Source organism: Cyprinus carpio, chromosome A3, assembly GCF_018340385.1.
Source record: "Cyprinus carpio isolate SPL01 chromosome A3, ASM1834038v1, whole genome shotgun sequence".
Taxonomy (NCBI): domain Eukaryota; kingdom Metazoa; phylum Chordata; class Actinopteri; order Cypriniformes; family Cyprinidae; genus Cyprinus; species Cyprinus carpio.
This window is the reverse complement of record NC_056574.1, coordinates 19,940,022-19,962,738: the sequence shown is the minus strand read 5'-3', so window position 1 is coordinate 19,962,738 and position 22,717 is coordinate 19,940,022. Positions and strand designations below refer to the sequence as shown.

At 36.6% G+C, this 22,717-nt stretch overlaps 1 protein-coding gene across 1 annotated transcript; it reads right to left on the bottom strand.

Annotated features, from left to right (window-relative positions):
- Positions 1 to 1,541: 1,541 nt before the first annotated feature.
- Positions 1,542 to 22,111, bottom strand: LOC109057531 (contactin-associated protein 1-like). The gene is made up of 24 exons (XM_042722225.1): positions 21,743 to 22,111; positions 16,300 to 16,401; positions 14,849 to 15,042; positions 14,418 to 14,571; positions 13,437 to 13,640; positions 13,076 to 13,260; positions 12,803 to 12,955; positions 12,364 to 12,625; positions 12,040 to 12,189; positions 11,587 to 11,758; positions 11,139 to 11,245; positions 10,940 to 11,059; positions 10,650 to 10,853; positions 9,680 to 9,836; positions 8,920 to 9,047; positions 8,428 to 8,601; positions 8,091 to 8,309; positions 7,758 to 7,997; positions 6,026 to 6,268; positions 5,825 to 5,952; positions 5,646 to 5,739; positions 5,331 to 5,561; positions 4,646 to 4,690; positions 1,542 to 3,404 (listed from the first exon to the last, which is right to left on the bottom strand). Exons 1-24 carry the CDS (start codon positions 21,804 to 21,806, stop codon positions 3,205 to 3,207), a joined length of 3,930 nt encoding a protein of 1,309 aa, XP_042578159.1. The 5' UTR covers positions 21,807 to 22,111; the 3' UTR covers positions 1,542 to 3,204.
- Between the last annotated feature and the right edge of the window lie 606 nt (positions 22,112 to 22,717).

Below are 22,717 nucleotides of genomic sequence, written 5' to 3'. Positions count from 1 at the left end.
GGCCTACAAGATTTCAGATTTGTATATGTATATTTGAATGTGTGGTGCATTTGGAAAAGATGATGAAGAAAATACTTCACAGTGAATCAGTGTGTTTATATGAAAAATGCATTCAATTAAAAATGAAAAAAAAAAAAAAAACATATTAAATTATACATTTCTTCAAATGAAACAAATGGATCTCCACGTTCCGAGAAGTGATGTTTACTTCAAACATTCAGTCAAATTTATGTCAGTGAGGTAACGCTCCTATTAGCTGCAGTACTGACACAGACGACACACAATACCTCATTTATACAAACATACATGACACGAGCTAGTGCTAAAAAACCAGCCCTCATCACCATTTACACTATCTGCTCGCTTCTCATTTCACATTAACATTCATCTGGAACAGACTGTGGGTTACATTTACTTTTGTCTGAGGATCATCATCTCCCGAACTTTGGTGTTGGTGTTTAATCATTTATACCGACTATAGTTTTTAAAGAAAATGTATGAAGAGACTTTGAGAGGTGTTTGTCCCTGTTAAATTTAATATTTCTATACAGTAGCATTTCATTCAAGACTTTTCAAAGTAAAAATGAATTGAAAGCCTATATTCCACTGGTTTAGATGACAATAGAAGGGAAGAAGTTAAAGAATGAGGAATACATAAAAAAAAGAATAAACAAGACAAAACCTGACTGAGGTCATGAGGTTAAAGCTGGACTTAGTTATACATATACATAAACAGCATAATCTGTGCATGAATATTATGTGATCTCTTTGATAAAACTTGTATGGCTCTGTTAAAGAAACAGACTAAAGAACATGTGCCTGGCACTGGAAGCAGCGGATTCTTCTTTTTCTTATTGCACTTTGATGAAAGGTGCAGTAGTCATGCAAAATGCATAGCTTCTAAAGATAATACATGTGTTCTACCTTATTTGCTCTTTTGTTTTAATAGCTCATTTTACATCTGGAAAGATGATGGAAGTGCTCTAAGATCTTGGTAAGAAGCAGCAGCATCAATAATGCTGTCCTACAGCAAACACATGAATGTATAAAAACCATGACTTTATACATGGGAGTCTTTCATCCACAGACCGTCTGTGATGTGTGAAAGCCTCTCGATAATCAGACTTGTGCTGAACTGTGCTGAGAAAGCTTTCATATGTGACTTCATGTAAAAATATCAGCTGCTTTATGATTATTTCTGTCCGAAATCTCATCTTAAACTATCCTTAACAAACTGATTGTAATTTATGATATTAGATTCCTCTATATTCTAAAGGTGCCGTTTTGAGTATTTGTCACTCAGTTATTGTTGATCCATAGCTAACACAGTTTACCTTTTTTGATCAATATGTAGATTATAGACTCCACACTATAAAAAGCACAGTCTAAAACAGTGTTTGCCAAACATTTTTGCTTTAGCCCCATCAATAAAGGCAATTTACCCAATCATCAGTTATAAATTAATTTTAGAATTATGGATGAAAAAGGGAACACAAAACTTACACACATTACAAAATTAAAAATTAACTGAAAAAAAATTAATAACGATATTAATTTAAACAAGTTTTTTTTTTCAATCTCTTATTTTTTTTCTGTTTTATATATTTGACAGTAAAGTCAAAAATATTCCTGGAATCACTGGAATCAAAAAAGAATCACTGGTCTAAAATGTGTTTTCGTGAATATGATGTGGAAATTACATCATTGTGCTCTATTATAAGAAACTATATAATTTTGCTTTGGCCCACAGGAAGAACTCTCTTGAAAAGACAGAAAAGGACACAAGGAAAACAGCTTCAACTCCGATCACTGATCTGTGGCATCATTATAATCAGACACAATACAGTTTTACCTGCCTGTACTCATGTACTGTTAGGTCTGTAAAATATGAATTGAAACTTTATTTCAGAGTCAAAATGTCTTGAGAATGGCTTGAAAAGGCTGGTGTGTGTGTTGCTGTTGCAGCAGTGAGAAGAACATGGGTCATGATCACTGTTACCAACCCTGAGACATACAGTACAACACACCCTGTTCATTAAAGTGGGCACTTCTATGTACATCTTTCACGGAGCCGATATCTTCTGCTTGTTTCATGAGGCCTATTGTGTGTCATTGTCACAAAAATATTTCTGAATTTTACACCACATAATGCTTTTCACGAGCAGTATGTGATATGGCTACTATCACGAAAACATCCTTTCTGCAGTTTTTGAAATGCCACAGAAATAATATTTCCCCAAGGCAGGTTATTGTTCAGCTCTAAAGAAGCTGAAGCCATTCAATGTCATTTGCCTCTTCATCTGTTATAAGCACTGTACAACACACATATATACCATTAGCTATGTCTGAGCAAATTCCTCCATGCGTTAATGAAGTTGTTAAAACAGATGTGTAAACATATCTACATTTTCAAAACACTGTACTCTGAAGGTTGTTGTGGTGCATTTTGTGCAGATTCGGAGCACAATGACATGGCTATCAAACACACTTAAATCTACACTACTTCTGCCAGTACACAATAATGAGCCAAAACATTCACTTAGTATATACAGGGTTCCCACACCCTTAGACCAGTTCATTTTCATTTTTTTGTAAATAATATAGATTTTTATTACATAACTAGATAGATAGGGCATGACTAGAAAGATTTATACTGGCTACAGAAATGTCTGTTTTTCCAGCCAATTGTGATTTTAAAAAAAATAAAGATTTGTTGAAATAATTTGACAAAAAGTGAATTTGTAACCAATAAAATACCACTGATATGGGCATGACTATATATATTTACAGCACAACTATTCATGACTTTTCCATGATTGTAATCATTCCCAGTACCTATTTTTCTAGGCCTGGAAATCACAGTTCTAAAATTCCCTGATATTTCCAGATCTTTATGACCGTGGGAACCCTGGATCGATCTTTCAAAGTTTCCTGTAATTTTGCTGAGGCACTTCAGTCGGCCTGCACTGCTAGTGCTCATCGATCGGATGATAAATATTCTCTAGCCTGCTTATTTTGAGCTCTACCAAAAGCACCAAATATTAGATTACACTGTACAAATAATGGGACAGAAAAATAAATATAGTTACATTACCATAAAGGCAAAAGATACATAAACAAAACTCATTCCTCAGTCTTCACCATTTACCTCCCACATAATCACCAGCACTCCTCTCTTTTCCTCCAGACATCCCTCAATCTGTGTTATTCATTGGGACTTTCCTCCTCTATTTCCGGCAGGTTCTTTCTATCCTTGCGCAGAGTATCAGTGAGGGGCCGAGCAGAGCTGGGAGACTCCAGCTGCTTTGGTTCATTAGTGTGGTAACTGCCTTTATACCTGTACAGGTAAATGTAGAGGCCATACAGGATCAGGAAGAGCAGCATCAGAGACACTGTCACGATTACTGTGAAGAAAATGACACACACACAAAGAGAGAGAGAAAGAGAGAGAGAGAGAGAGAGAGAGAGAGAGAGAAAGAGAGAGAGAGAGAGCAGTCGTTAGCTTTAAGCTTAATACTCTTACAGTGCTCTAGCTGAGCTGTCTGCAAATGATGGGTTTAACATAATTTGTATCATGCTGCAGAATTAGGGAGAGAATACTGACTGCTCAAATGTACTCCTAAGATTTAAAGGGAAAGTTCACGCTAAAATGAACATTTAATTACTCTCATGTCATTCAAAACGTTATTTTTTTTCTGTGGAGCCAAATGGAGAATTTTCATGCAACCCAATTCATAGGGATTACTTTCATGATTACTTAAGTTCTAGTCACTTTGAGGTGGCCACTTTGAACTGTTGTGAAAAGAGCTGCATGAAGATTCTTCAAAATTCTATTTTTGTGTATTTTGCAAAATAACAGTATACAGGTTTGAAACAACATGAGAGTGAGTAAATGATGATATAATGTTCATTTTTGGGTGAATTAAGGATTAACTGTGTGTTTAAAGGATATGAGTATATGAGTAAGGATACTGATAATTCTTAGAAAATTTTAGTTTTTAATTTTAAAAATGGTGTTGTTGTATTGTTCTGATGGGCTTTAATTTCTAAATCTTGTTATTATTAGATTAGAAGTTCTGTATAACATTCACAACAACGAAATTAATTTAACAGATCAGTGTGACATATTGTGACATTGTCTGTCTGGAATATGGTCATTTGTAAGGATCTGACGCTTATCACACCTTGATTTATTCCACACACAGAATATTATCCTTACATGATGTGCTATCACTGATTAAACCAGGTTCCTGTCATGTGCAGAAGATTGTCTTTATGCAGAATCTTATATTCCCATGAATGTTCCCTAATCCTGTGTTCTGCAAATTAAGAGGATTTTAAAATCTGCTTTGAGTGCTTGAAGATCAGCATCATTTGCAGTACTCGCTGAAATGCTGATTAGGAATAAAAGACAAAGAAAAAGCAAGAAGAATATATATATATATATATATATATATATATATATATATATATATATATATATATATATATATATATATATATATATATATATATATATATAGTCACTTTTATTAGGAGGATGGTGGAAATCTGACAAAAAGCAATAGGTATAATAGAAGTGTAAGAAATAGCTTTTAGAAATATGCTTTAAAACAAGATCAAATGAGTGTGGCTGTAAACTTACGTGTCATCCAAGGTGGGGTAACATCTTCATGAATGTAATAAAAGACTAAAAAGAAAGAAAAACATTAATTGGGGGTTAAAACAACCTTTAATCAGTGTAGAGTATGATAATCATAACATACTGTAAGAGTAAAAAAATTACAGTTGTTTAAAACTAATCCTTTTTACAGTGCATGCACTAATAACTTGCTCAAAAAGTAGGTTAAATTCAGATAAATTAGACCATATCTTAGTGAAATGGTCCGATTTACTTTATTTCACCCTACAATTATTTACTTTCACTTCTATTCAAATGTTTTGGGGTCTGATTTGAAATGTTTCTGAAAGAAGTCTCTTAGGCTGACCAGGCCGCATTTGTTTGATCACAAAATTTACTGTAAAAAAAAAAAACTGTAATATTGTGAAACATAAACACAATTTAAAATAAATTCTTACTATTATAATATATTTTAAAATGCAATTTATTCCTGTGATGCAAATCTGAATTTCAGCATCATTACTCCAGTCTTCAGTGTCACATGATCCTTCAGAAATTATTTTAATATGCTTATTTTTTTTTTATCAATTTGATGCATCCTTGCAGAATGAAAGCATTAATTTCTTTCAAAAAACAAACAAACAAACAAAAATCATTTGAATGGTAGTGTATGTTTGAAGGCATTCATGTGAATGTCAGGTAGTCTTACACAGGCCAGTGAACCAGGGGTCATCCTCCCAAGGGACATATCCTAAGACAGGGGGAAACGCCCCACAGTTAGACTCCACCACATAGCCTTGAGTCGTCACTGGTGGAGTGGTTACATTAGGTCGGAAGTAGGCCTTCAGTGGGGCAAAAATATTATAGCGGACACCTGATATACAGCCCATAAAACCTGGACTGTTGTGCCTCTGAATTTCGTAGTCGACACCTCCCACCTCTATTAAGAAGAAAAAAATAGCTATATAGTAAATGCAACTTTTTATCCACAGGCAACAAGTTAAGATAAATATGCTCATCTTACCCATGACTCTACCCAAGAATATAGACTTTGGTGAGTCAAATCTGGGAATCTCTCCTGGAATTAACTTCTCAATCCATGGATCCATGTAATCCACCTAGATCCAGGTGCAAATACACATACAAACAGTGTGCTTTTGCTATGCTAATAACACTAAACATAGCTCTAGTTTGAGATCCTACCTGTGTCCATATGGTGTAGTTGTGTCGGGTGATGTTGACGAAATGAGGGAAGCCATCTGCCATGTTTCTGTCAGTCAGCTTAAATTTGTAGCTTATTATCCCGAGCCGGTATCTCAATGAAAGAGTCCCTGCAGAGGTGGTGACATCAGTTCTAAAGCTAATGTTTTGCATGATCTGGTGTGATTGTGTGTGTGTGTTTACCATCTTTCTTGAGCAGGACGGCGATGTAATCATTGCTAAAGGAGCTGATATACAGCAGCACAGCTGGGGCCTGTAGAGTGCTGAAGCTGAACTCTATGTCATCAGTTGTCGTGTTGTAACCAAGGGTGAAGTTGTGCCAGTGAGGCTCTATCCAGAAGTTCGCCCACCATGCATCAAAGGAAATCGGCTCTTTGCGGATATCATAACGCAACCACGCTCCCACATCAAAGAATGCCCCAATATCTAAAAGGATGTGACACAAGCAGAGATGTTGTTTATCAAGTCATGTCTCATGGGAACTCCTCCCACATGCTTGTTTTTACAAAAAATGGACATGATAGAGAAAGATCATCATAATAACATGTCAAACTCGAAAAGTATAGACTTGTTATAATATTCTAGTACAAGCAGTTATTATTGTTATGATTGGTCGAGCAGCACTGCAGTTAAAAAGTCCTAGGATTTGTTTGTTAGATTTTACAGTGACTTTTTCTGCAGGTTGCATTGTTACACCAGTAGATGGAGACAATTGACTATATGAGTGAGTCGTTTAAATGATTCACTCAAATGATTCATTCAAAATGCTGATTCATTCAGAAACAAGTGATGGGCTGAATTCAGAACTGAAATAGTAAGAGTAATTTGTTAGTATGTTGTTCCAAACTCAGCACAGAGTCCACGAATCATTCACTCTACTACTTCATTTAAAAATGTTGATTTGTCCACAAAACAAATGACTGACAGCATCCAAAATTGCATACTCTCTCAGGAGGTCCATCTTATGAATAAGTACTTATTTTGTGTCTGAAAGTATGTTCTATATAGTATATATGTATGTAGAATAAATATAATCTGGACCTACTACATTTGACATGCTGTCATTGTCATATGACCTTCCAGCATCAGTTATATCTGTACATGGCTATTCACAAATCCTCAACTGTAGCCTCATGGGATAGTAAAGTGTCCATTGGACAGTTATAGGTCATCTGAGTAGTGGGTACTGTTTTATGAATTCTACATACAGTAGTAGGGAAGTATGCATATTGTATATTATGCATATTATGCAGCCACTGTTTTATGAGTCATTGAATCATTAAACAACTGATTTGTTAGAAATGTTCGGAATAATAAGTGTATAATTTATTTATTTATAAGTGAATAATAAATGGGTGCTTAATTATTTAATTGCAGCTTAACTCATTTAACTCATTTGACAGCCCTACTAATTTACTGTAGATTCAATAATGTAGTAAGCTAAATATATGACTTAAATAATGAGCCCATTATGAATCAAATTCAAAAGACAAAAGATCTTAAACATTTCCACACAGATTATCCAAAAATGCAGTTTAATTCATGGAACAGACAAATCCCTCTGTTAGCCTAGATCAGCTCTGATTTAGAGGCTTGGAATGGAAAGTAGACACAAAAGCCAAGTCTGTCACTCTCTCTTTTTCAGGCAGTGAATCTCTCTTCAACAGACTCTTTGCTTGCTCCTCACATTTTTTATCCTTCACTCAAATCAGTTTTAATCTTTTAAATCTCCTAATCACGATTTCATGAAATTAAAATGCATTGGTAATAATTAGTCTTTTGCCAGATGAAGATGAAAAGATACAATTTCAAATTTGCATATGTTTATTAGGAAACAGCTGTAGTCTGTATTGCATCATGTCAGTTTGTGCCAGCGTAAGTGTGAGAGAGCATATGCAAATGTGTGTTAACTCACCTAAATGACAGTAATAGCCATCAAAGGCTGTGTTATTGCAGTCACAGATGTATGAAACATAGCCATCAATGCACTGGCCTCCATTTCGACACGGTATGGAGGCGTTCAGACACGCTCCAGTGCAGTTCCTACGTATGCCAGCTCTCTCGTCAACCTTACCCTCCAAATCCAAAGGCACCCCGTTCATCCTCAGCCCACGCAGACAACCCAGAAAAGGCCTTAAGGTGTGATTGGCTGCCCCTGAATACAGATGCATGCTATGTTTTTGTATCAACTGCTTAAAGCAATGTTTTCATATCAACTTGCTTGAAACTCCAGCTCTATGATTCTTACCTACGAGCAGGGGTTGTGTGAACTTCATAGTGATGTAGGTTTGGCCCGGAAACTTATGAATGGCCGGAGGCAGGAAATCAACCTTGAGACGTGCCAATTTCACATTGATTTCAGCTTCTACATAGTGCCATTCATTATCGTTGAGAGGTTTAGGAGAGCGCAGAGTCACGTTTCTAATCCCATCACCCACCATGAAAATGAATACCACCTCAGTTGTAGCTGTGAAAATTTAAGCAGAAACGGATGAAGGAGACATCAGAATCACTAGATATACACCATATATTTTTACGATTTACAATGGGATTTACAATCCCACCGCCATGGAAACAACACTCACAATTGAGTTCAATTCGTAAGAAATTACGCAGGTGGTCATCTGAGCTTTCCACAAACACTCCATTAGTTCGGTAGGTCCTGAAGTGGAACGTGATGTCGGCACTGGTGCCGGGCTTGAAGGTGGGGAACGTCAGATAGGTGGACTTGGTAAACGCTATGGTGTTCCAGATACTCCCTAAGAGAAGGATTTCCCATGAACAAATTGGTGCAAATATACAGTAGAATAAAAATATACAAATATACAACAGAAATTAACATTTCACACCAATTTCTTGATTTATTTGGTAAATATTTGTGTATTAATGAGGATAATGTTCAGTCGTCCATCCAAATAAACCCCTTTAGGGTCATATAAAACTGCTTTGCTTTGTGTTTATTTTGTGATAAAAATCAAATGACTGTATATTTCCCTTTACTCACATGTCAGTACGGATCTTCTTATTAAATAGGCAGACTTTTCAACCATGTTATCTTTTTAATATTCATTACTCACTGTCTCCATGGCAGTACAGTGCCCCAACACTATAGCGTGCTTCTGAACCGGTGCGGTTCGTGTCTCCTATGACAATCCTCCTGACAGGCAGGTGGTCTCGGAACGACAGGTAGCCCTTATCTGAGTGCCTAGTTAATTGAAATGAGCCTTTAAGATAATCAATTAATGTTTAAATTGTACTTAAATATATACACTACCATTCAGAAGTTTGGAGTTGATTCGATTTTTTTTACATTTTTGAAGGAAATGTCTTATGCTCAACAACGCTGCATTTATTTGATTAAAAATACAGTAATCATGTTGAATATTAGTACAATTTAAAATAACTGTTTTCTATTTTAATATGTTTTTAAAATGTAGTTTATTCCTTTGTTGTCAAAGCTGAATTTTCAGCTGGCATTGCTCCATTCTTCAGTGTCACATGATCCATCAGAAATTGTATTCATTTGTTGATTTGGAGCTCAAGAAACATTTCTTATTATTGTCAATGTTGAAACACAAATTAATTTTGTAGAAACTAATTATTAACTAATATGATTAATAGAAAGCTCAAAAGAACAGCAATTATTTGAAATTCTTTCCAAAAACTCTTACTGACCCCAAACTTTTGAACAGTCATGTATACATAGTTTTACATAGTATATGAATAGTTAATTTATTTTCTATGTTTAATAATATAAAACACCACCATACAGACACATTGTACAAGACATGCTTAGATGACAAAAAAAAAAGTTTTCATTTGTTTGTTCATTCTCACCATTGGCGGTAGTCTGCGTCACAGTTGCACCAGTACTTGGAGTCAGTACAAGTTTGATTGACAGCACATCCACATTTCCCACTTTCAGGGAAAGCTCCTCCCCAGTATTCATGACTCTCATTACGCTGACCAATCCAGTAAGTGTAAGGCCGTCCATCTGTTTACAACAATAAATAAAGCCAAAGAAAAACTGGGGAGAAGTGGCATAAATATTGGTAGTGTAGGCAAGCCAGTCTCACTTTGCAAACACAAATCACTCATTTTAATGGTGAAGGCTGACTGATAGGATTCCTAGAAGTGTTAAAAAGGCTTTGAAGGTCAGTGACACTAAGTAAGTTAAAGTTCCTGGCAGTTCAGTAGTATCTAGTGTTTTTGGACTGATTCTCCTAAGATCAATACTTCAACAGCCATCTAAAACTCACAGCTGTGGTTCCATTATGCACGATTTTTCTTCTACTACGCTATATAGTTCAGCTATATAGTTCAGCTATATAGTGATGACTGCCTATACATTACACCGCAACACAACATTCAAATTAGTTTATTTGTATTGTGGAATGCAAAAGGTTTTTGAAGAACACCTTGTCCACGCTTCTCAATATAATACAAGAAAATTAGGATTGGGGATGTCAAGCACCAAAATAAAAAAAAGAAATACAATAAAAAAAGAAACATCATAATGTATCATAACAACATTTTATTCCCTTTTTTTTTAAGGCATAAGTCACTGATAAAACTCATTAAAAAGGTTTGGAACATGAGGATAAGTAAATTTCATTTGAAAAATGAAATATTTTACATTTTTGGATTAACTATCCCATTCGTTCCACTCACTGATTATAAATGACCAAGGATATTCCACATTACTGGTTTCCACCTGTCATTGTGAAACCTTGTAAATAAATAACTAATATTTTAATAATAACAACTTACCTAATAACCTAATTACCTAATAAACCTAATAACTTACCTGGTGTATTGAGGAGGCGTGACTTGTAGCATGAGAACTCGATCCATTGCTCGCAGTATAAGGAAGTGTTTGCTAGGGCAGTGACTTCATCCCATGATGCATTTACATACTGGAGGTCCCCAATATACGGTCGATCCATGGTGGAGCCACTCACTTTGGTGCTTTTCATGCGATTGTGCTCAATGACGGTCCATGATTTTTGCACTAAAAATGTTATAGGATAAACCTTAGCTTACCATGTCAAATTATTCGAAATTGCTTTTAACATGTCAGTCTCTTCTACTTCATACACATATTGCAGTAGACCGTGAAAGGCTTCAGTGGTCCGCTCAGATCTGGATCTATGGTGTAGTTGCCTGACCAGTACTTCCCATTCAGTCTGTAGGCCTCACATGACTCCCTGTAGACCGCTGAGATGGAGAAATAGACAGTGAGAGGCTTAATTTTCAAAAAGTTAATACAGAGGAATCTTCTTATAAGGACACTCACAGTTATGACAAACTTCCCCCTTGTAGCCTGTGTTGTTACACACACACAAAAAGTCATTCCAGGACTGAATACACCTGCCTTCATGTTCACAAGGGTTTGGAGAGCACCTGAGAAAAAAAAAAAAACGAGATAAGAAATGAACACTAAACTTATATCCCACACATGCATGCTAGTTTTTAGATCATGGTGGTGACTTCCCATTTATATACTGATATAATAGAGCGAAGCTAATGATATGTTTTATCTCCTACCACTATACTTGACTCCTACAGAAGGCATTTTGTATTTTACATGCATGAGGACTGTTTGCTTGGCTTCTTGAGGACAGTGTTGGCAACTGTCCAACACACACACACACACACACACATACACACACACACACACACACACACACACACACACACACACACACACACACACACACACACACACACACACACACACACACCTATCAGTGATTCCACAGGTGCCCAGCAGGATTTCAGCATATCTGCCCCATTTCCTCTGCAGCATGACGTCTATATCCACCGGCTCATCATCTATAAAGATCTGCTGCATGCAGCCATGGAAGCGAGACAGCTTGGTCACACAGCGAGCCGTGTTATTGGTCTTAGGACAACCTGAAGCACATCACATATAAAATACACATATATTTATCTGCTATGCAACTGAAAAGCAATGAATACATTCACATTTAGTATAGATTATGAACATTAAGGCAACATTTATGGCATTAGATGTGCATATTTATGTATAACAGATTAAACATGCATATTATTGTAAACATTATTGTTGTTTTACGGTAATTTTTGAGGCAGAGTGTCACTCAGTATTAGTCATGTGGCACTGAATCATAACAGACTAATCCTCCCTACTGTATATTTTGTGATCTGTTACTTACCCCCAAAGAAGTAGCGGTCTCCTGTACGAACCGTGAAGGGGTTGGTGATCTTCAGTGGTGAGCTCTCATCTTCATCTATAGTGATAGTTAATAAGTTGTCTTTGGCGGTCAGGTCTACTGTGTGCCAGAAGCCGTCATTGAGACGGTACCCTGAGACAAGACAAAATAGGCTAATATTTACTTTATATAATCTTTCATCTTTAGATATGACCAGTTTTGGTTCTGCTAAACTCTTGATCTGCAGGGGCTCCATTCAGTATAATCTTATAGAAACAGAGTTGAAAATGTCATAACGAATGCTATGGACACAAGCCATAATCATACCTGCAGCAAAGCGTAATCTCTTGTTTCCAGGCTGCATTAGAGTGATGTTGACTTGTCCTTCACTGAGGCCCAGCTCCAGAGAGCCCAACTCATCTGCAAACCTGGTGAACATCAGTAACCCTGTGTAGTCCCATGAGCGAAACTTAAACTTCACCGCCAGACGGTTCTTCCGGAAGAAGCCGGGCAGCTGTAGGTAGTTGTTGGGACCTGCAAAGGTCATGGGTTTCCAGAGGAGATCACGGCAAGTATAAAGCATCTTTTTCTGAAGAAGGGCAGATGAGAAGATGTAAATATACAAATAAATATTTCAAATATTTTGCAAATGCAATACAATGGTCATCCAAATGTGACACCATATGTGTTTCTACATCCCTAAATAATTCACGCTAAATTACACTCTTGCTGTTGTATGGGAGAATATTAGGAAAACTCTACATACCTTTTTAGGAGCTAGTCGAATTTCAGGCTCCTGGTACTGTGTGCTGTAGATGATATTGATCCCATTGATAAAGACGTTCTCCATGCAGCCACGGAAGTTAACCTTACCGGGCAGATGGGGCACGTCTTTCTCAATCACACCACCAACATAAATCTAAAGACAAATGGATAATTGTTATGGTCAGGATGCAGGGAACATTGAATTCTTCATTTAAATCTTCTCAACAAATGTGAGTCATTTAGTGAAGTGTGCATTAATAGTTCATGTGTTCACCTGTTTGTCCAGATCAAGGTACTGGAACTCTCCGTTGAGGATAGCAGTCTCTGTCTGGCTGTCCAGGGTGAAATTAACCTCTCGTCCGTAGCGCTTGATTGTGACGTAGTGCCAGTGCTGAGTATCCAGCAGGTTTCCCAGCATCATCGTGGTCATCCCATCCGTGTTATGGACTGTGCTACTCCCTGAAAAAGAGCAGAAATACATGTCCTATGATTGTAGATAGAACGATAGATAGAACGATAGAACAATAGATAGATAGATAGAATGATAGATAGATAGATAGATAGATAGATAGATAGATAAATAGATAGATAGATAGATAGATAGATAGATAGATAGATAGATATGTCATCATTACCCAGGCTGATATGGAAGTAGAGGCGTCCAGTCTTCAGCTCCAGAGTGATGGAGTCTCCCTGCAGACCCTCACTGTGCAGGAGAACACCATCCTTCTCCAAGGTCTTAAAGTTTAAAGCGTAGTGGTCCTGAAGTGTCCTCATCCTGCCCCGTGGGAATGAATACGCCACCATGTCATCCCCCTCAAAATGCATCACGTATGAGTCTGTTAGGGTCAAAGGTCAAGAGTATAAAGAAGACTGTCAAAAACTGTATTGGAAGATGTTCTTCATCTTAAAAACCAAACACAAAATAGACGAGCCGATGTGTCTAGCTGTTGACCTTGGCTTACAGGCTCTACTAGTTGAGCGACAGGAACCCAGATCATCAAGGGGTACACAGTGTCTCCTCAATAACTGCTTATAGCTTGCATAAGACAGTGTTCATAGTAACTGAATTTACAAATCAATATTATATAATATTATATAGGCGTGAGTGCTTGATGTTGTATCCGGAAAAAGTATTCTTATTTTTTACAATGCAAAGATGTTAATGTTTAAATGATAATCTGCTTGACACACTTAAAAAATAAATAAATAAAATAAAATAAAATAAAAAAGTATTTATCTCATGACTTTCAGTATTAATCTTTGAAACAAGATACAAAGTACTTAAGAAAAATTATATATTAAGTTTTGCAATAAGAAAAAATAACTTTATTTCAGCTTCATTTAGATGGTTAAAATGTTTCATAAATTTTTATTTTTATTTTTATTTTTATGAAAATGACTTATTTTATGTAATTTTCCTTCTTAAGCACATATAGGATATATTTACTGGAAAATAAGCTAAATTCTGTTTAAAAAAAGATTTTCTGCAGTGCAACTCAAAGGACCAGTTAACATTACAAAGCACTGAGGAGATTTTCTGTATCATGTTAAGATAAAGTTCTTGGCTGCTGATAAAACATAAGTTGTTCCCAGTGACTCAGTGTGCTGTTTACCGTAAGGACAGCCGTACAACTCAACACGAAGGCCGATCTTGCCTCCGTTCTCAGTATTCCAGCCCATGGGATAGATACGCAGATGTTTGGCAGTGAACGCATAATGAAAGACGTTTCTCTTCACCTGGTAGTAATTCCAGTTGCCAGGCAACGTCTGAGAGGCACAAAAATCTGATATTAAAGGCTCTATGAATGTTACACACCATTTAACGAATACACCACTTACAACTATTCTACATCTAATCGAAATCTAATCTATCTAATCTACATCTACATATAAAACTTATTTAAACTCTAAATTCAGACTGAATAAGTCATATTCAAGGTCATAAAAGATAAAAAAGCGTTTTTGACTTGTCATGAACCACTTAATCAAGACAAATAATATTTTTTCATGTTCCAAACACTCATAAAGCATAGATTGTTTTTACCATGTTGCCTCCTCTCATGACATATGGAGTCCATGCGTCGAATCGGTCACCGTACAGCAGCATGTATTTGGTGACCCAGTCATAAGAGTTGAAGGTACCCTGAGTAGCAATGGCCATGATACGATACTTCCTCCCCAAGTCAATCTGCATCCATGGCTGCCTGTCCCGAGGGGATGGAGACCAGCCGCTGCTCCCTAAATCATCACATTTACATTCATTCATTTCTATCATGACAACTCTCTGAAGATTTTAGCATGTTAATGGATATGACAATGTTAATGTATTTGGTCTATGCGGAATAGATCTGCTGCACTGCTGCTGCTGCTGCTGTTGGTTATTGCTGTTGTTGTAGATTATTGCTGCTGCTGCTGCTGCAAAGCAAGTACAGGACCTTGTTACTGCCAATACATACACCGATACGGTGCTGTGAGTGTTAAGACATACTGCTGTTGCTTAAGTGGCATATATAATAACCTGCAGCAGATCTATACAGGTGGAGCTGGGAAAGGTGGAGGGTTTTAAAGGAACTTTACTCTAAATGATTTTTTAAATGAATTGCTTTAGTGAATGCTAACCAGCCATTTAAACGTTAAGCAGTAAGCTCATTGGCTGCGTAAACCATCTCCAATCATCTTGTTCCAAGTAGTTTAACGCTGTGAATATCATCAGTTTGCATTAACAAACCATCAGCCTGTGCCATCTACAGTTTCATGACAGAACTTGGCATTTAGCAGATGTTTTTATCCAAAGCAATTTACAAATGCGCCATCACACAAACATTTGAGAAATTCAGTTGATAAAAAAACATTTTTGGGACTTCAGACTCTTTTCATGGACTGCAGGAACCATTATAGTTAGGACCTTGGTCCCTATTTTGAGCATACATAAATTGACAGATATTGAAAAAAAAAAAAATCTAAATAATCTATATTATAAAATAAAGGGAAAATTAAGAAAAATTTCCCAAAATGCCTTGTGTGCTTATTTTACAGATAGGTAAAAAATAAAATAAAATAAAAAATAAGCAAACAAATAAACAAATACAATTCCAGACTGCTCTACTGCCTAAAATATAATCATGTTGACAACATAACACTATAGGACAATACGACTGATACTTGCTGAATCTTGAAGAAGTCTGCATTTACTGCAGCATTTAGCTGTGTTTCATGTGATTTTGTGACATTTACATTCTCTTATTTATTATTTTCTTTTTTATTCATAGCTCAGTATTGTCACATATAGTAACAGATGTTTTTAATCACAAAAAATTAAGGTATTTAGCTTCAAAAGGGAACCCATCCAGCAGTCAAGATTGTAGTGGCTTACAATATATCTGCTAAGTAAGTGTGAGAGGAGGAGGTTAATATTATTTCACTTCATTATTCTCAATAAGACCTATTCAAACTATGCTTTCCCCAACCCATAATTTTTGTGGCATAGTCACTTACCATACAGTTTGGCAAAGTGTGCAGAGTAAAAAAAGTTATATCTGGAGGAAGCATGGAAAGAGGACGCGTAGAGAGGAGAGATCAGCGGATCTAAGCATGGCCCTGAATAGAGGGAAAGAAAAGGAAAATTACTGAGAATATTTAATGACAACAGCATTGCATAAAAGCATATGAAAGCTTTATCATAAAAGCAAAATGACGTTTTTTTTAATTTATTTTTTTTACTTCTGACACAAGATAGCAATTTAATTCAAACAGAAGAACACAATGAAACTCTGTCAAGTTATGTAAATAAATTACCTGAAATTAATACTTTTAATTACTGTTATCATGAATAATATTTCCAGTTTTTCAAATTAAAAATCATCCTTTAGCTGGTATATTATATACACACACACACACACACACACACACACACACACACACACACACACACACACACACACAGTTTATTCAGTTCATAGCACCACCACAAACGCAACAAAACCACCATATCATGAGAACTCTGTGTCTGTGATTTCAAATATGTGTTTCTCCAAAATGAAAAATTGACTGGAACATCTATTGGTAAACGTAATGGAATGCTTTGGCTGTTCGTCTGAGATTAATGAACAATAACATTTGACATTGCGCTGAAAATGGCATCTAATCTACCATGTAAACCTATTCACTGCCAAACAAACAATAAAACATAATCATCTGTGAGAGCAAATTACTGTATGCTCAGACATTTAGTCAAAGAAGTACCATGTTTAGCAACTTAATATATAAACCTGTTTAAAAGTAATGAATGGAATATTATGTTTTTTATAGTATATCGAGTTTAAGCATGAATATGTCTATCAAAGATTGTATTACTGTACTGTATTACTGTACTGTGGCATCCTCCACCTTCAGGTCCTTTTCTGAATGTTTATATAATACAAAGTCTTCTGTCCACAATGATGAAAGGCCTTTTCAGTAACTTTAACAACATTCAGATTTAAAATCAAAATAATAGAGAACGAATAGAATATTTGTGGTATAAAGAAGCCACGGATCAGTTACATACAGCACACTTTTGCACCGCATTTATATATGCAAGTCTTGCCATCAGTCCCTCTGTTACACAAATCCCTGTTTCAATTAGACCTGACAACATTTCAGCCTAATCTAAACAGCAGAGTCAGATAAACCCACCTCAATCACACCCTCTCAAACAGTGCTCTAATAAAGCCATCTGCCCAAATGGCATCACATCTCACAGCCCATCCTCCTCACCTCTCTAACAACAGCCGACACAAAAACCAGCAAGAGTAAGAGAGGATAAAATGAAGAGAGAGATTGCTGAAATATGTGTATATATTATTATTGTTATTATTATTATTTTCACTGTGTGAGAACATGATGTGTGGCGTGAGAGCTCCATGGCTTGTCGGACATAGCAAGAATAACTAAGGGGGGTGGACCTTTGTAAAGGGCCAATTGTGACTGAATTTTGACTTTATATCGCAATATGATGCCTGAAAAACTTAAAAACCAAACTTTAGCTTTCTTATAAGCAAGCAGCTAATAAAAATCCTCTCATCAATATCATGTAATTTTTTTTAAATAAATATAAAACAAAAAACACAATTACAAAGCAACAATGACAACATGACAACTAAAAATGTTCCCTGAAGTTTGATCAATCTTATAAATCCAGCATTGCGGATGCATTTTAAAGGAATAATGATTCATAAAGTCTTATCTTATAATCTTATAATGCAAAGTGTTTTCTTTCGAGAATACAGTTAATGATTGGATCAGGCTTAATTTGTTGTATTTATAATTAGCTTCTGAAACAACAGAAGTCCATTATGTAATGTTCTCATTTAATTGTGTGGTATTTCAGGTAGTAACTGTAGCTACCAAAAAGAAACTGCAGGGGTCAGACTGTTTAACACAGCAGAGGTTATAAGTATTCTGACCACTGCAACTGCCAGTGAGGGAACAGAGGGGAAAAAGAAACAGTTTGATGGAAAGAGAGACAGAGAGAGAACTGGAGAGATGGAGGGAGAAAGCGAGGAAGATAACAGAATACTGCAGGAGTCATCTAATTTATTCTCAAATGATTGCAATTCCCATCTGATTCACAGTCCCCTGCTTTGTCAGCCTTTGATTAGCCGGATTCATCAAGCCATTAACTCCATTATGAAAGTCTTCTGAAAGAAATAACTCATGGTGGAAACATCCTGTGAACATTCCTTTATTCCAGCAGAGCCTCTGGGAAGAGCTGCACATCTGTTCCCTGAGATATGACTCGCAAGTGAAAGACATACTGACCGAGAATAACCTTGGCTGCTCAAAGATGATAGCTATGAGTGTGTCTGGAAGATGTCTGGGTTTGGTCAGGATGTGGTCTTGATTCATGGCTAGTCAAAGGGTACAATCATTCATGCCACTGAATTGTATGATTTTATGATGTCTGTATTTGGACATTAATAAATAAAACACAACAAAACATTTTCATATGTAATAGTGAAATTAAAATTACAATAATCATTATTTGAATCAATTTTGAAGTAATTATCATAATAAAGTAAATACTTTAATATGGTGCTATAAGCATAAGATTAAAAATCCATATAAAATCCAAGACACTCATCCAAGATTAGCCTCGCTTTCATACTCTCCCAAAAGCACCAGCACCAGTGCAGTAATCTGATTCACATTAGGCAGATAAATGAATTGACTGAATGTGACCCAGCCTAATCTATCTTTGTAAAATATAAAATGCAGAGATTGTCAGTCTGTCTTCACCAGCTCTGAGATCAATGATCTCCACACTGTGCTATTCTTTCCCCACTAGCAGCTGTGCAGAGCAGAGAGGAGCGCCTGCCCTGCATGAGAAGCATTACAGTTATTAAAGTACTCAGTGCAGAAGAGCTGCAAGCTAAACTGGGAATAAGCAATGACAGGGTCATGGAGATATATGCTGAGATTTATACATAGACATGCTTGTGCAAAACTTGCCTATTTAAATACAAAAGCTCTGTTCCAAAACCTACTAGTGAGGAACCTTGCTTCCCATAGCCCACAGAGGCAGCTGCCTTCTAAAGGGAGCATTCTAACTGTTATGGAAGCTAGTAAGTGACGGATTCAGAATGCTCTTCGCGGTCATAAACTGTGCACACCTTGCAAAAAGCACAGGACACTTGCCACACAATCAATCTGAGTAGCTTGATGCTAGCATGTTGCACAGTGCAATTCTTAAATAATCAAAAAAAAAAAAAGAGAGAAAAAGAAAAAGTCACATAAAATCAGATTAACACTTGTCTATTTTTAATCAATAATTATAAAACATAAACCTGCACCCCACTTGTTTTGTTTACCTTTGTAAAACTTGTTTTGTTTTTTCCCCCAAGCAATTCTGCTTTACAATCTGGATTAAACAAGAGGTGCATCCCAATTTGTGTACTTATGCACTATCACATGCCATTTTAAAGCATAAATAGTGTGTTCACATTGAACATTCCAAAAAGAAGAAGTGCACTTCATATTCCTGAATAACACTTTTCCTTATGTAGCAAAAGGGGAGTGACTATCAGACTCTTAAACTGGATGACAAAAAACCTTTTATACAATTTATAGTATAAATTGAGTACATAGCGCGTCATTTGGGACACAATGAAGGCATCTTAGAGCGTTTTATAATTAAGATGGCTACCTTTTAAAACAGTCTTCATCTAAAGATCTCACCAAAAATGGCTTTAAAATGTTGCCTCTGTAGGCAGCTGACTAGGTTTTGGAACAGGATGTTTTGGCAAAGGAGGTGAAAATAAATTCTTACTTTCCTATACTTCTTGATAACCTAAATAGGTCTTCTGTCTCTTGCTTCCTCTCACTCAATCTTTGCTTACAAAGTGGTATTTCCAGTTGTTGCAAAACGCAAGTTTCTCCTATTTCCCTCCAAAGCCCTTGGCCGCTCTCCACTCAAAGATAAGGGGGAACAGTCAAGCATGTGAAGGAGCATCTTGATTGCTTTCTCTCTCTCTCTCTCTCTCTCTGTAAAACATGTGTTGAATTACAGGCACTCCCCCAGTCTCTGCAGGCTGATGCAGCACTTTGCTGTAGGAGAATTGAGTGCATATCACGTGAGCTATTTTTCATCACTGGGAGGAGGCCGCAGTACACATGGGTCTAGACTAAGATTACTGGTTCAGATCAGTCTATGTGGAGAGATCATATACTGTATGTGAAGAAGCTGTTGTTAACATTTTTAGCATGCTGGATAGAGACCAGGGTGGTCACGTTGGTATAAATTATTCATAACAGGGCTTGCAGCACAGTAGGTGGCAGTCTTTGAATGAAATAAAAGATAAGCTCAAAAAAGACTTTAAAATACTGAGTCGATCACAGCACATCTTATTACATGCACACACACACACACACACACACACACACACACACACACACACACACACACACACACACACACACACACACACACACACACACACACTTGTCACATACTAAAAATACACACAAACCTGAATCTTTTCCTGAATCTTTCACACCTTCCTCTATATTCTGGATCTATTCTATAGCCACAGCCACAAACACAACATTTAAACTCTCTATCAATATCTAACTAACCATGCTTTCTAAAATCAGACAGACAGGGCATCTTAAATCTCAATAAAAATACATTTTTCAAACAGTTTTTCTGTGTTGTATCACATTCACAAGCTTTCTTGCAGCATCAAAATAACAACCCAAATTAAGTGTTTTGTGGGGATTCAGAATCATAGAATAGAATATCGATTATGTTTGGGCATATTTTGTGGTTTGAGGGTTTAAATGCCTTGTTGAAGGTAACCTTACGTGAGGATTCGCATGCAGTGTTCTACGTCATTTGAATTTGGGAGTTCAGTGAGCGCCCGCCCTCTGTCGTCGCATAGGGCTGCTCCCACAGTTCACGGAATAGGAGCCACGCCATTTCAAATACACCGACAATCTCAACTTTTCACCCAGAAGACACTAAAAACACGGCTAATTCTGCACATACATGCTTTCAAGAGTCTGTGTTTAACCGCAGGACAGTGTGTCCTTCCCGCGTGTCCCCTGCGCAAGACGGACCTTTCCTTGCAGAAACTTGCCCAAGTGAGCGCGCAGAAGCACTGCAATGCAGAAAGAGCCCACAGACACAGGCAAAGTCGCGAGCCCGGGCTCTGGACTACAACATGCTTTGTTTTCAGCCCAAACCCTTTAGACCCATTCATCTAAATATGGATCGGCAACAATGTTTACAATTTTGCGCTGATTTAAAACAATACAGCTTAAAATATCGCAATACTGAGATCAAAATCATTGTGTCATAGCTTTACTGATGCACCTGTCCTGACAGAGAATAATAGTCACGTTTATAGCAAATAATAAACATTTTATTTACAGTGAATTTTGCATCTGCAGTTTGACTTACGTGACGAGCAATGCCTAAATGCGAGAAAGAGTAAAAGGCTTGGGGCAAGAATTTTGATATCCATCCTCTCCGGGAGATGGAGTCGCTGTTAGATGATTAAATCAAATGTTATCCTTTTCTCGTCACCGGACAGAACAGCATCGTTTATACGTCTTTTCGGCCAACTTTAACTCTCTCGGCCGGGATGGCGATAGACTCGCTCGCAAGAGGCGGGCGCGCGCGCGAGCGAGAAAGTGGTGCTGATGCTGCGCTCTGGCGGGAGCGCGCATACTTTCATTAAACGAAATTCCTTGAAACTTGGAAAGTTGTGACAATCTGGTCGAAATATATTTATAAACTCTCTGTTGTTTAATACAGAGGGAAAATGGAGTCGTATGGTCTCTAAGGAGACAGTGGACAGTCACGACTTTAGTGTCTGGGTTCACAGTAAGGGAGGGGTGCAAGATAACAGAGAGAAAAAAAAAGTTTTGGACTCAAGCGGTTCGTCATGGTCATGGGAAGTCCGAATCATTTTCGTGAATCGGTTCGTTTGAACAGAACCTCTTAAAATGATTATTTTACGTAATGACGAGATCACGTTGTTCCTGACATCCTGGTGTTGACTAGGCACATAAATTGAGTTTAAAGTGAAAAGTTTATATGAATTTAAATAAAATCTAAATAAAATGTAGATTTTATTTAAATGATTCAAAGATTTAAAAGATAAAGATTTATAAATAAGGATGCTTTATGGTCATGTGTCTCATGAAGCCATTTAAACTTAAATATAATTTTTTATTTGTATTAATATATATATATATATATATATATATATATATATATATATATATATATATATATATATATATATATATATATATATATTACCAAATTAACTAAATCATCAGTTCACTCCAAATGCTCATATCAACTTGTTCATCAGTTATTGGGTCATAGCGACGAGACAGGCGCATGCTCATTCTAAGTTCAGCCAGT